Source organism: Maniola hyperantus, chromosome 5, assembly GCF_902806685.2.
Source record: "Maniola hyperantus chromosome 5, iAphHyp1.2, whole genome shotgun sequence".
In the NCBI taxonomy this organism is placed as follows: Eukaryota; Metazoa; Arthropoda; class Insecta; order Lepidoptera; family Nymphalidae; genus Maniola; species Maniola hyperantus.
This window is the reverse complement of record NC_048540.1, coordinates 11,656,409-11,671,251: the sequence shown is the minus strand read 5'-3', so window position 1 is coordinate 11,671,251 and position 14,843 is coordinate 11,656,409. Positions and strand designations below refer to the sequence as shown.

General features: G+C 37.2%; 1 protein-coding gene across 12 annotated transcripts in view; it reads right to left on the bottom strand.

Annotated features, from left to right (window-relative positions):
* Window positions 1-42: 42 nt before the first annotated feature.
* The window catches only part of Zasp66 (PDZ_signaling and DUF4749 domain-containing protein Zasp66), a 32,625-nt gene continuing 17,824 nt past the window's right edge, over window positions 43-14,843 (bottom strand). For 7 of the 12 annotated variants that reach the window (XM_069498615.1, XM_069498619.1, XM_069498621.1 and 4 more), the window contains 7 exons: window positions 8,005-8,151; window positions 6,088-6,135; window positions 5,083-5,171; window positions 4,167-4,202; window positions 3,550-3,679; window positions 2,342-2,398; window positions 43-631 (listed from right to left, as the gene is read on the bottom strand). In XM_069498615.1, the coding sequence (XP_069354716.1) occupies window positions 545-631; window positions 2,342-2,398; window positions 3,550-3,679; window positions 4,167-4,202; window positions 5,083-5,171; window positions 6,088-6,135; window positions 8,005-8,151 (594 nt within the window). In that variant the 3' untranslated portion in view covers window positions 43-544. The remainder of the gene's footprint in view (window positions 632-2,341; window positions 2,399-3,549; window positions 3,680-4,166; window positions 4,203-5,082; window positions 5,172-6,087; window positions 6,136-8,004; window positions 8,152-14,843) is intronic. The other 5 variants (XM_069498614.1, XM_034968879.2, XM_069498616.1 and 2 more) reach the window with 5 other exon arrangements.

Below are 14,843 nucleotides of genomic sequence, written 5' to 3'. Positions count from 1 at the left end.
TACATTAGAGGACTTTAGGGCATATTGAAATAAAACAAACAGTTATTAAATAAAAATAAATAATTTATTTATAAATTGATCGAATCTCATTCTCGTGTGCGCTCGACCTGAGCTCGGGTCGAAGTGACTAGACTGTACACTCAACATTTCATATATCCATTATGTATAACGTAATATTTCTGTACAAACAGATAGGTAATAAAATTAATACTTAGTAAATAATAGTTACTTCGCTACTTATCGTATAAATAAATAACATCGCTAATACTCGAGTATTAGAAAATCCACCGAAAAATAACATCACACAGTTTAAGGAGCGTTAAAGTAGCGCCCTACATTTTTGTTAGTCTTTTGGTACACTAACCCCACATGTCAAAAGGAGGTGCGTTACCGCCGCAAATACGAAGTAACCGATCAGTCAATGGATGGCAACGCTTAAGGCCACATTGTTAAGTTATTAATAATACTCGCGTATCACTAAAACTTGGAAAGGTCGTAGGTTTTGATATAGATTGTATTTATTTAGAGCGCGCGTCTGCTAGTGCTAGAACTCCGTGTCGCCGAGCACGTTGTACATGAGGCGCTTGAAGGAGTTGGACTGCTGGATGCTCTCCTCCTGTAGCGAGTTCACCTGCGACAACAAGTTTATTATTTTACCTACTCTTACAGTTACGTTTCAATCTTCGTTCGATCGATCGATTGGTTACTTAGCATCGTTGTTATTTATTAAAAATAGAAGAATCCTGATACAGCTTAAGTGGCACAAGCAATCGTACATTTATATAAAGTTTTTTCATATCATTTAAAAAAGTATCACTTGTATGTGTGTAGGTGTGTAGGTGTGTGTAGGTAGAACGCAGTGTAGGTTCCACCAATCAGATCATTGAAAATTGACGTGACACCCAGACCCAGTACTCCAATTGGGGGAACTTACACTGCGTTCGAGTGCACTGTGAGACCTAGTAATGATTGTAAATACGGGTGTGAGTCTGTTACAGTAACTTAGCTGCTCACATTATGAGTAATGCGAATCATTTCGACAAATGCAATGAATGAGTACCTAAATGGCGAATATTTGTAAACTTTATTCCTAGAATTAAGTTCTCATGTAAGTGACTTTGTCTTTATGAGAATAGGCTAGTTGACCCTTTTTTTAAGTAGGTCTTAAATGGTTAATATTTGTCCTATTAGATCAAAAAAATTAACACTATATTTTTTTGCGCCCTAAAAACCGTAAAACTTTAATTTAAAAATATATTTTTCTTAGACAGGTGAAAACACTGTCGGCCATGTTTGGCCGATAGATTATCTTAATAAACATGACTTCTATACTAGTTTACATGAAAAATATAGTAATTATCGTTATTGTATCATTCGAGAATGTAAAAAAAGTAGATAATTTAAAGTCCTGACAAACTTTTACGGACTTTAAATTTTATATATATGGATACTACGTTAGTCAATAGGGATGACATTTCTTTGTTTACATATTTAATGACGTCACATCATGGCTGACAGCGTTTTCTGCGTTTCAAATAAAAATAAAAATTGTATTTTTTTTAATTGGATTTATATATCCATCCTGCGTTTTTAATAATTGTTATTGATATATTTCGTTGTCTTAAGCAAAATACTATAATAAATAATCATTTATTGGACGAAATTAGATATGAGTCAAGTAGCCTATTAAACGTCTTTAAACCTAAACCTAACTTATCGACAGATTATGGATAAATTATTTGGCCTGGGACTATGCCGAAACTTAGAACCGTGACGTGATCCATAAATTCAGTTGGACATTCTTTTCGTAGTAGTCTGTCTTTAGTCGATTAGGGGTATAGGTTTTATAAATCGTCGTCACTTACTTACACCCTATCCGCGGAAAGAACTTAGTATAGCGCTCTCTCTGTTACATAATTTCATACAATGATAGAGGCAAAAGTCTCAGAGGGCGTTAAGTTAACCATTTTGAGTTACCAACCAATCATAATCATGTTTTCAAAAAACATTCGAAATTCAATTAGAAAACAGTTTCGTTTGTGATTGGTTGGTGCCTCAAAATGGTTAGCGCCCACTGAGATTTTTGCCTCTATCATTTGTATGGGACTACGTAACAGAGAGTGTATTTATACCCATGCCAATTACAGATTTCTAGCACTAATAGTCCGAGATTAACCGAGGACGGACGAACGGACATGGCGAAACTATATAAGGGTTCCTTGTTTACTACGGAACCCTAAAAAGGAACATATTGTCACGGACTCGGATCGGAGAGGAGTGCGTAACCGCCGTATGGCCCGTATGTATGACTGTCTGATTATGCTATTTTGGTTTTACTTACGTAAGTTGTCTGTTTTCCTTTAGGTGGCTGTTGCTGTTTTGGTTGTGGCGCTGGCTTCTAGGATACAAGACAAAGATTGAAAACCGCGAAGCAAAAATACTGCATAATGTGTAGGTAAGTAAAAATAGTAATTTCATTAATAAACAGTATTTTTTTTTTTTCACTGACAGTATTTTTATATATTACTACCTGTTGCTCGCGACTTCGTATGCGTCCCGCGGGAACTGTCTTTTGCCCGCGGATTTTTAAATAAATTTTTTTTTTTAACCTTGACTCCTCACGCGCCATTTTAACTTTTTGTGTCAAATTTCATTTCAAAAGTACGATTTTAGTCCTTATTTTAAAGGTGGGTACTTTTGTTATGACAGTTGACCCATGGGGTTAAAATGGTAAGGAGTAGGTAATTTTTTACGGACTATACGCCATTATATTATTATCATATATTTTTAACAGACCTCCAAAAAGGAAGAGGTTTTATTGAATCCGTTCTAATCGTGCGTTTTTTTTTGATGTTACAGTTATGTGCCCAATAGAATAGAATATATTTTTATTCAAGTAAACTTTTACAAGTGCTTTTGAATCGTCAACTAGTTTAATTTAAGGGCTAAGGGCGTCAATAAGGGCTATATGAGATTTGCGCAAAGAGCATAAAAGGTGAAAAGCAACAATTATTGTGGTATTTCAAAAGGCATGTTGATTTGGAGCTATTGCATTATGAACTTTATAAGAAAGACCTGTAAAACTTGTATATATAGTAAACGACAGGTCGAGATGGCAATCCAGGTATGAAGCGGAGGGATGCCTCGCACACCCGCATGTCACCCACGCTATCCCGAACCGGGTTAGCGCGGGGGCGGGGTGTGCGGGGCGTCTCCACCCCGAATGACATCTCAACCTGTCGCGTACTACGTGCGCGCGCCGTAAGCCCTGGACGTACGGTGCGTATAAATCATATAAGAACGTTCTGAAACTCTGGATCGTGGTGCCTATATGGGGCCTTCCACCTGCCCCCCGATTGTCTAAGAAAAACGTATTCATCGTAATCTGTCCCTTGATTGGCTGTGAAAAAAGATGAACAGCGAATTCTACCAATCCAGGAGCAGAATTTGCTGTCGGTTACGATTACGAAAAACGAGTAAATAATACGAGAAAAACGTATTCGTTTTTGTTGCACAATCGGGGGAATGTCTGTAGAATAGTAGTCGCACCTTGGTGGCGGGCGCCGTGAAGACCTTGGTGTGCGCGGGCGTGCTGACCTCGTGCGCCGGCTCGGTGCCCTCCTGCAGCGCGCGGTAGGTCTCGGACTTGGCGGGGTCGTACAGCACCGTGGGTCTGTGGCTGTGCCGCGGGCGGTGGGGGAGTTAGTATTTAGTCGGTTAGCGGGCGCAGCGCGTAATAGAGAGAAAACGATTAGACTCGTCGCGGGCGGGGAGGGGATTAGTGCGCGGACGCGGGATTAGTGTTTGTGTTTCAGGAAGGAGAGGTCGATAAAAATACTAACATTAATCGTGTAGAATAGGCTCTTAAAGTTAAGATTATTGACAGTACGATATTAAACTAGAGTTACTTCCTACGGCTACGAGTGTCGCCACGCTCGCGCGGTGTGATCGCGGAATGGCGCATGAAATGTAATAATGCCCGACGCTTCCGTCGGTTTCTGTAAAGGTTTAGTTTGGCAACGTGTCGACGCAGTCGCCGTTTCGATAGATCGATAGAAGTTCGAGAGAGGCGAGAAGATAGCAAAGTAAAAATAAAGAAGCATTAATGCGTCATGTGAGATGGGCGTCGACAGTTGTTTTGGCGGCGTTTCTAGTAAAACACTTGCCTCTTGAGAACGTGCCGTCCGTAATGGCCGTTAGAGCTACGCAAGCAAACAAATATTATATTAATTCACATGTTGCGATGTAAATGGGAGAATCCTGATGGACTACATATTTTATTTCTATTTGAATTACAATGCTTAGGAATATTTTAATGACACTATTTCTATAGGAGTTTAACGAAAAATTGGAATTCAAAGTAACAAAAGTATAGAGGGCATTATATAGATACGTACTTGAATAAGTATTGATGAATATCAATAATAAATTAATTGTACTAATTTTTAGTGATGTGACGTATCGAACTCAAATATTGTGTCTATTATATAGTGCCTAACTAAATTTATAAGTATTTTCGTTTGGCAAACCGCCATGATCTTGAAATTTTCTTCTAACGTAAGCGTTGGTTGATTTGACCTTCGTATTTTTTGTGTAATGTTGTGTTCTAATCTTAACTATAGAAAATTAATGTATTTTCTTTTACTAGCTCATACATACGATTTTGTTTGTGAATTGTCAGGAAAAAATTCATCCCATAGGTACTCTGATAAATTCAATAAAGATTGTACTTTCCAGCAGATATTTATTTAAATATAGCAAAAAAAAACAAGTTCTTTACATTCCATTTTAAAATTCGATACATTCGCAGTCGTTCTGCCAAGCAATTTAGCTGTTCGTAACGATGCGGCAAAGAAACCGATTAGGGGTATGGGTTTAATAAAATTACCATCCCTTCTAGGTTAGCCCGTTTCCATCTTAGAGTGCATCGTCATAATATACCATGTAATATTGCAGTCAAAGAGTATCATTGGATGAAAAATTAAAACACTTTTAGATCTACAATAGCGTGTATTTAAATTCTTAACTTAAACTGTGTAAAGTGTACTTAATTTACATTCTGATATAATTTTTAATACTTACGGCAGAGGCGATGTCTGCTGTCTTATCGAATTGGCAATGTTTTGTTCCGAGTAAAGATTGATTGGGGAGTTGAATTGCTTGTGTAGCACCTGAAGAGAAAACATTATCTAATAACACATCACAACTAACACATCAAGGGAATTGCTGCAAAAATTTCAATAATATTGTTTTTTTTGTTTATCATAAGAGTTAGGGGCAAATGATTTAAGAAGGCTAACACAGTTTACAGTTGAAATTTCTAACACAAAAGTGTGTAGCGCACAAAATGGGATGTACCGCATCTTAAACTAATGCAATTTGTAATGTCATGCAGTTACACAAACGCAAAATTCAGAATGAAGAGGGAAAATGTTATGCCACATTATATGTAATTAAAAAAAAACAATATAGAAGGCATAAGAGAGATAAATCCTGGAGTAAAAGGATAGAGTTCATGTGGAAGGTCTAGAGCAAAGTAATTGATGTCGAAACTTTAAGTGCAGTAAAGGAATATGCTAGGGAAAGTACGTTATACGCAGAGATATAGTGACATAAACGTTGCTTCTTATATTTCAACTGTTAACTGCGAGTAAACTCACAATATTATAAAATTGACAATATTTCAATTACTTGAAACATAATTTGAACGTATGTACTTAAAATTGTATCAAAAATTTATAGCGTCAGTTAAAATCATTGTTATACCACACTAATGAATAACTTCGATATTAAACAGGACGATAGAAGAGAACATATGAAAATAAATGAACTGTACAACAATGAAGAAAACAAAATGGCATATAGACACATGAAGAAATGAGTAAGGATTCACTAAAATTATTTAAGTCTATGAAAATCTTTATTTAAGTAATAGACGCAGCAAACACGAAGATTTTCTGCAGATCTTAAAGTTTTTCAGTGAATCGGAAGCGAAGATGACAAAGGAATGTCTGGCTTCGTTAGAGAAGTTTATGCATCCATGCGAAGCTTTTCTGTTGATACTTTTCACAAAGTTTTCTGAACCACCTTATTAGATTCTTCACCGACCACTCGCTGCAACACCGATTCTGCCACCTGAGTTTTTATCAAAAATCTATATGTTATAAATTGCAATTTGGACAATGGACACCTATTAAATGTTCGTTTAATTGGCAACTTTAACGTAAAACTTTGTACAGAACCTGTTTGAGATTTCTTTTCTGGACCAATGTTTTCATGGCAAATCATTTTGGAGTGTGGTCGCTGTTAACGTTCAGAATTGTGTTTGTAATGTTAACGAGTTTTAAAGATCCAATTTGTGTCTCTTACCAATTCATGGAAATCTATAATCCATGCTAACAGTGGCGTTCCTACTGATGAAAACGGTATTTAAGTGAGATTGTCAAAATGACTCCGTGCAATAGATGCCTTGATGAAATGTCAATAGATGCGTTGGTATAAAGTTTGTGTTTTCGACTTTCAAGTTAAGTAGAGTACTTTTTGTACAGAAGTGTGAAACATTACTATGCAAGCGTGCTGTAGTAAAATTGTGGGTTTAAGTAGTGTTAAAACCAGAATCATGAGCTTTGAGCAATGTAAATCGTACTATTTCGCTTTTTTTACCCTATGCTCCGATTGGTTGGAATTTGAATGGTGATTCCAACATGATTATTGGCTGATATTGCGGTACTTTTGCTAATTAATGTACTGTACTGTATCAGTGAATCGGAAGCAATACAGTTAAGTAAAGAATCACATTGATTGAAGAAATGCTTGGCAATAAGCCTTACGGCTGTTGATTGATACAAAGCTCATGTTTCCTAAGTCTACTGTAAGATGGTTTTCTATTAGGTAGATACAGATATGCCAGAAAGTTATTCGAGGTAAATAGGCATAACATTACTGTAGATATTGGGGCCGATTCTCTTGTACACAATCTCTAAACTAAACTAAATTAACAGGTCTAAATCTAGTGCTATCCTTTTCCGCAAGCAACATTATGACAGAGATAGCAATAGATTTAGACGTGTCATTTTAGTTTAGTTTAGAGATTGCGTACAAGAGAATCGGCCCCAATGTACATTTCTAAAAAATTACTGTTCAGATTTGAGTTCAGGCTTGTGTAGTGTTGAACAACAGTAGGCACTTAAGTATTTATAATTCCACCGTCGTTTATCGTTATTGTATGTGTAAACAACGTGAGGAAAATTCCAGAAAGATTTTTGGGATGTGTCGTAGAAGCTTGAGCTTATATTTTTTAAATAAAATTCTCATGCCCTTTATTTTCCTATGAAGTATAATTTTTATCACGTTTATCAACCAGCTCCGGGTTCGAGTTTTGTCGCTAATTTTTTATCATGAACAAGAGTTAAAACTCGCTCTAAAAGAGATAGAGATATCCCAAAGCTTCTTAAATATGCATTGAGAGTATTCACTACTGAGGTTTTAGTGGAAAGAATATAATTTTGCAGATCACAGAGATCGTTTCTCTCCACCAAGCCATCGACTTTTAGACTTAGCGCACTGAAATAGAAGCTGAAGCTTATCTGCAGCATCTACGAAAGGCCCAAACGCTTTATGGATGTTCGAGCAATCTAAATGAAAACTTAGCTGCCAAAAGTCAGACGCTCTGCTCGCTCAAGCAATAGTGACCAGTTTGGGACATTTCCTTTCCGTTTATAAAAAACCTGGTCATGTGCCAGACCATCAGAACACGCATAACGTGATTCTGTAGTCTTGCTTGTTGCTAAAACCTTTGGCGGTCATTATTTCTTAGAAGGGTGTTTTTTCAGAAACTGTATCAGAAAAGTCATGATTTTAAAATACCTATTTCACGAGATATCGCTCGAGGGGGTAAACCCATTTTTTTGGATTCTGACTGTTCAGGTACCCTGTTTCTTTTGTTCGAAACTTTAATGTCTCTATGTTGTGGTAGCAGGTTTTGGTGAATGTTCTCGTACGTACCTTCTGCTTCATGAGCGTGTCGCGGTAGTCGTGGTGCGGCGGCGCGCGCATGGCGGGGTTGGGGTGGTGACGCAGGTAGCTCTCCGTGGGGCCGGGCTCGCGCCTCACCTTGGCGCCCGGCAGCACCAGCGGCGTCGTGCGGTACGGCTGGTGGCGCAACACATTCCAGCATTAGTGATCAACAGCTCTATTTGTTATTTGTGAGAGCGACGATAGCCTAGTGGTTAAGGCGTCGCGTTGGCCTATGAGGCCCTACCGAGCATCTACATCACTTCAGCAGTCAGGATCAATTTATCAAGAGAACACGATTTAAAAGAATATTCTCGCGCTTACAATGGCATCTAATAAAATGTCTTTAATAAATAAATAAAATGGCTTTCCTAGATAAATATAATTCCTTCATAAATATAAAAGAATTTGACCTTCCCTTGACCATATTATTATGACGCTTGACAGGTTCACATTCTGATCTTGACGAATTCGGAAGAGACAAAATCCTCATATTGTGTGAATACAATTGGAATCGAAAATTAACACCAAACGAATTGTATTGTGCGGACAAATAAAGTTCGCAATACTAAAATTTAATGGTCCATGCAATGTAGCACGCTGCAGCTAATTTTGTAGCGAGGTTACTTCATGTGGGTTATGATTCCCGAGTTATATTTCTGTGATTATTTTATTTCTCGGCAATCTGGGTCGTGGTCATTCTATTAAATCTATACAAATAAATAAAATTAAAGCGTCTGTGCTTTCGAAATAACGGCCTTTCATAAGCTCATAACATTATGAAGGTATGACACCACAATAGTCTCATTTATTAATGTCTGTTTGTTTGGCTGAAATGATCGTCTAGATATAGGGACTTCTGAACTGATTTTGCCGGAAGTAGGCTGATAGAGGGCTATGCCAGATGGAGACTATTCGTGAAACCAGAATTTTTGAAAACGAATTTTTGAAAACGTACGCGGGCATAGTCGCTATACAAACAAACTATTACTAGCTTGTCGAGGTGCAGTCGGCGTAGGTATATACAATTTGTATAGAATAGAATATTACAAAGAAGGTAACAGACCAGCACAAGGTAAGGTTAGATACTTAGGATAAAACTTAAAACAAATTATGAACATGATATGGATTGGCACCGATGTAGCATGGCCAGCAAAAAATGACGCTAATGTCTTTTCGGTTCAAAATCTATAAAATTCACACATCCATAGTGATAGAATAGAATAAAATATATTTCTATTGAAGTAAACTTTTAAAAGTACTTTTGAATCATCAAATAAATAATTTACTACTGGTACGGAATGCCGTCTACGGTGTTTATCTACATATATTGCAAAGATGCATTGCAAGGGCCATGAAGGCAGATACAAATAAATCCATTTAATAACATATTCGTAATACACGTGGGTGGCGGTCTGAAATGCACTTTTCATTCATAGTTACAGTTATAATTATATCATCTATTAGAAGGTTCAGAACGGCTTTGCGTGTTCCAAGGTAGTTTATGTACCTATCAGTGGCGAAGGGTGAAAATCTGATAAAGGGAAGCCGGAAACGTACTTACCTAAAAGAATATCAGCTGTTCGATTTTTGTTTTCAAAACTTAATTTAGAAAAATTACTATCGTTACGTAACAAGAAATCTGTTAAACAACAATCTATGTGAATTAAGGCCATTTCTGATTTTGGCTTACCAAACTGAATCAAAATTACCGTGAACTTACCACTTATAAGTTATTAATCACATCCCCAATTTATTATATCAAAATAAAACACCACTAACAACTTAAACAAACAAGCATGGCCGCTTCACAAAAACAAATGTATCAATATGAAATCACCCTTCAAAATACAAAATACTCAAAATAGTAGCATGTACCTGTTAAAACAATAGTATTAATATAATTTTTAATTTGGAGGTATTATAGGGTAACTCGGATCCAACCGAGTTATTTACGTCAAATTTGTCTGACCTGTCAGAGTTCCAAATTCGTATTCGCTACTGGGCCAGACTAAATTGGTGTGCTCTTTATTAGTCGACCGTAGAGCGAGACAGACCTAGTTCGTTCCTTTCGCTTTCGCTAGGGAAATGAAAGAGATAAATACTAAGCAAAAATCTAACTAGGGAATCCGATATTTTACGGCTTGTATGGTGTAGGACTGTAGGTGTATGCAGCGTTGCCACATCTACGTCTTTTTACGTAGATCTACTAACTTTAGGCCTTTCCTGCAAACCTACGAACTTCAGTCCCAGAATCTACGTATTTTTTATCAAATTGTACAAAGTAATCGAATACCTACTTAGCCTTTTGAGGCTGAATGGGCATAATTTGAATTTCTTTTTCATTCATGAAAAAAAGTTTTTAATAACCTTTTTACACAGTTACAACAATATACGTGTGACTGTGTAAAATGGAACGTTCGCTTTGCAGAAATTGTCACTAGTGTCACTGTCAGAAATACGCGACAAGACCTATGGACAAGACTCTTTTGACGCGTGGCGAAAATAAAGCCGCCATCTTTTCAAGTATCACGGTGTGACCTTAAATGCAGTGTTGCTAAGTAAAAAAAGCTTAAATTGACTGTTTTTGTTAAATATTAGAGCCATTCCATTTAAATAACATCATGATATATCCTAATAATATATTATTGTACAGCATAAATGTGTCTGCATCTTGTAGCTATATTTAGCACCAGGTAACTAAATATAGCTAGTCCATGGCCTATAAATGGTTTTTATTATTCTTTCTCTATTTGGAAACAGGGACGGCTTTCCCAATTTCTTATTCAGTTAAAATTAAATAAAACTTACTCGACTTTCGACATTGACATTTTCAATATATTCCGTAAAATTGAGGAGATTTTATTTGCTGGCAGCCTTTGTTCTACAACTACACCCCCCTGTCAATGTCATTCAAGTGCCAAAAGCGCCTTGTATGCACTATGTCGTACTATCATAGATATACTATGCATTTCGATTCAAAGTTCAAATTCAAACGGACTAACAACTTAATGAAAACAAACTTAAGAAACAGACTTTTCAATTAAACACTAACTGGCCTACTTTTTACAAAAATTAAATATAAAAAACAGCGACCTTTGCAAGAATTTTTTAACAAATATGTATGAGTTTCATTTGCGTGAGGGTGAAATTGATGAAAATGAATAAATTGTATGACAAAACACTACCTTACTCTCTTCATTTTACCCAGAAAAAAAGTACGTAGATCTACGAACTTTTCATCCGAAATTTTTACTAAATCTACGTCTTTTTCTAATGTAGTCTACGCCTTTTTCAAAATCCGAGTTGGCAACACTGGGTGTATGTTACTTACATTAGCTGTTATGTTTTTAACTTAAATTAGTACTTAATAACAACAAAAAAAAATAGCATTTGTGACGATCGAACCTTTGTATTTACGAATGTATTACGGAATTTATGTGAATAGTACCTACTTACGCTATATTATGCCAATTCTTAAAGGGAAGCCGATAGGAATCGTGTTATATTGACTCTTCGCCGCTGGTACCTATCTGTAATAAGCATTTATTGGTTTACAATGAAGCTCTGTTGCAATAATAATACTTAATTAAAAGCTCCATTCTTCAGGCCAAGCGGAGACGACTGATTATTATAATCGGTTTGACAGCAATCATGAGAGGTAAAAATTCAGATTTATAAAAGTCGGATTATGTATGACTGAATCAAGCAGATTCGCTCGATGATTTTATTTGGCGGAAGAGTGTTGGAGAAAAGAATGCAAAATTGTGCATACTGCTACTAAAATCGCCATTTTCATTTATACCTACCTATATAATAAGGCTAAGCTGTGATGGCATAGTGGTTAGGACGTCTGCCTTCTAATCGGAGGTCGGGGGTTTGATCCCTGATACCTCTAACTTTCGGAGTTATGTGCGTTTTAAGTAATTAAATATCACTTGCTTTAACGGTGAAGGAAAACATTGTGAGGAAATCTGCATGCCTGAGAGTTCTCCATAATGTTCTCAAAGATGTGCGAAGTTTACCAATCCGTGTACGTACGTAAATTAGTGCGTTATGAAAATCGGTTACATATTATTATTGATTAAAATCGGTCGATGTAGGGCACAAATTGCTGACAGATTAAAAGCTGTCGTATGCGTAAGGCCTTACGATTTGCCTCACGTCTACGCGGACGCCTGTATCCAAAAGTGTGAATTGTGCCAATGGTCGAACAACGAGGTCCGATGTTTATTTTCGTCCATACGATGTTTACATAGCTGAAGCTTTAGCTACGGGCGCAACGCATTACATAGACTGTTTGATAAAAAACTCTTGTATTTTCCTAACCGAAAATATTATTTTTATTTATTAATCGTCTTGCCGCTGTGCCGCTTGTGTCCAGCGGTCCCTGCGACTTGTTTGAGATTGTATTATTACCTACTAGCTCCCGCGACTTCGTCCGCGTGGACTACACAAATTCAACCCTCTATTTCACCCCCTTACAGCGATTACGTACTGCACTTCCGTCATCCGAGTTCTATCCGTCATCAGTGAGAATACCAGCGATTATCTACGACATATGTCATAAGCTCCCATGCAAAACAAAAAGGAAGGTATTTTCACGGACTCGGATCGGATGAGTGCGTAACCGCCGTTAGGGGTTAATTTTCAAAAATCATTTCCTAGCGGATGTCTTTGTCATAATAGCTGCATGCGAAATTTCAGCTAGATCAGTCAGTCAGTCAGCTTTTCAATCGATAAAATTAAAAATATAAGCCTATACTAAGAACAGTTTACACGTGGTTACACATGGTATAAATCTTGTTTAAATCTTGAACCATCAAAAACAGATCGGTAATCCCAGGTCCAGCGTACTTGTATTCAGTAGGGGAGAGACCTCTATGTCAGTGTATACCTAACTTTTATAGCATACAGCATAGAGAAGAGAGTAGAAGAGAGTTTATGTAGCTACCTATTCATTACAACGGATCCAATTCTCAGTAATTTTAATTTGAAGATTTTAGAAATAGTTACGCTTCAAGAACCTAACCTAATCGTAAGCACAGATAAATGACAATGCATGAGGCAAAGATAATAAACTATTAACAAAGAAATTAGTGGCGTAACGCGGAAGTGGTGCGCTGCCAACAGACTGAGATTTTTATGCGATTTATCTAATGCTTTAACACATGATGTGCAATAGTAGTTTAGCATAATCTTTATATAATAAACTAGATGATTCCCGCGACTTTGTCCGCGTGGATTTAAGGTTTTAAAAATCCCGTGGGAGTTCTTTGCTTTTCCGGGGAAAAAATAGCATAACGGCGGTTACGCATTCATCCGACCCGAATTCGTAAAAATACGTTCCGAAGTTTTAGAACTATTTATATGGTAGCTTATGACATTTATGACGTACCTAGATATTTTTTATATCCGTATTTTGATCGGATGAGTGCGTGATCACTCTAAGTGTAAGCTCCAGGGTATATTCTATCTCCATTTCAAATTTCAGCCAAGTACTTTTGTGTGTAAGAGTAAGAAACATACACACACACATACAAACAAATCATATTAGTGTGGTAGTGTGCTGACAAAAGACGTTTGTTACTCCTTCCCGCCATAATGACTACCGATTTGGCTGAAATTTGAATGGCGATAGCGTATAACCTGAGATAGGATTCTTTTATTCCGGAAAATCAGAGATTTCCCGTAGAATACCTATATCCACGGACGAAGTGACAGACATCGTATAGAGTATATTATCATAAAGAGTTCAGAGAGCGAAAAAGTAATGTCTGAGATGAAACAAACACCGAATTTACGATGGAACAGGTAGGTATAGTACGCAACTGGTTGAAATGGCAATCGGGGAGGGAACGCCCCGCACACTCGCACAGTTTACGTGTTAGCCCGGTGCAGGCGGGCGCGAGTGACGTGCGGGGCGTACATATGGAGCAGAACATGTAAGAAATAAGTATTAATCATCAAAGTCAGACAAACTCTTCATTCAAGTAGGCATTTTAAAATACTCTACTCTGCAATAGCAATCCGTTAAGTAAAAAACAGAGATCAAAGAGCCACATAAACTACTACATTATAATTGATTGAAGGTCAAAGAGGAAATTCCTTTAGGTTTATGTGAGCCGACGCGACATTGAAACTGAAATAGAAGTTACAGCTGCTCCTACTTCTGAATTGATTAGTAGTAAAAGTGGTTTTAAATTTAATCTATTAGATAATTATTGTAGCACAATAAATTTTTGGTCAGTTTTCAAAATAACTGGTATTTATAACCTATCATCACACACGTAAATAATATACGACCTGTCCTGCTTTCTGTGGAAAATTACATCGCGTGGCTGGCAAGTGATTACATCACGAATTTGATACATTATCCAAGTTCCGAGTATCTGCGAAAATTAGTGTACCGTCAATCGTTCAAATTGATTATCAAACAACGCTACATCACTCAACTTTAAGATGATATTAATCTATCACGACACAAAATAATCCATATGTAGGTTTAGATTCACTGCTGACGTGGTAGTTAACTATAGAGAAGGATTAAGGAAGGTTTGTGATGACGCACCCAGTTGCCAACGACTTCTTCATCGAGGTGCTTGGGGTCCTGGTACCCGTTGGGGAAAAAGTTGTGGTTGGCCGCCATTGTAGCACTTGTTAGAGCGGACGTGTCGCAGAGCGAGCGATCGCGGACTGCGTCTCCAGTCGTTCCCTCCCAGTAAACACCAATTTCAATGCATTCTATTTTGGAAATATGACGGGAAAATACGAGGTGGCGTGGGCGAGAACCTCCGTAGAGCCTTGCGGGACGCGCGAATTATTCATTA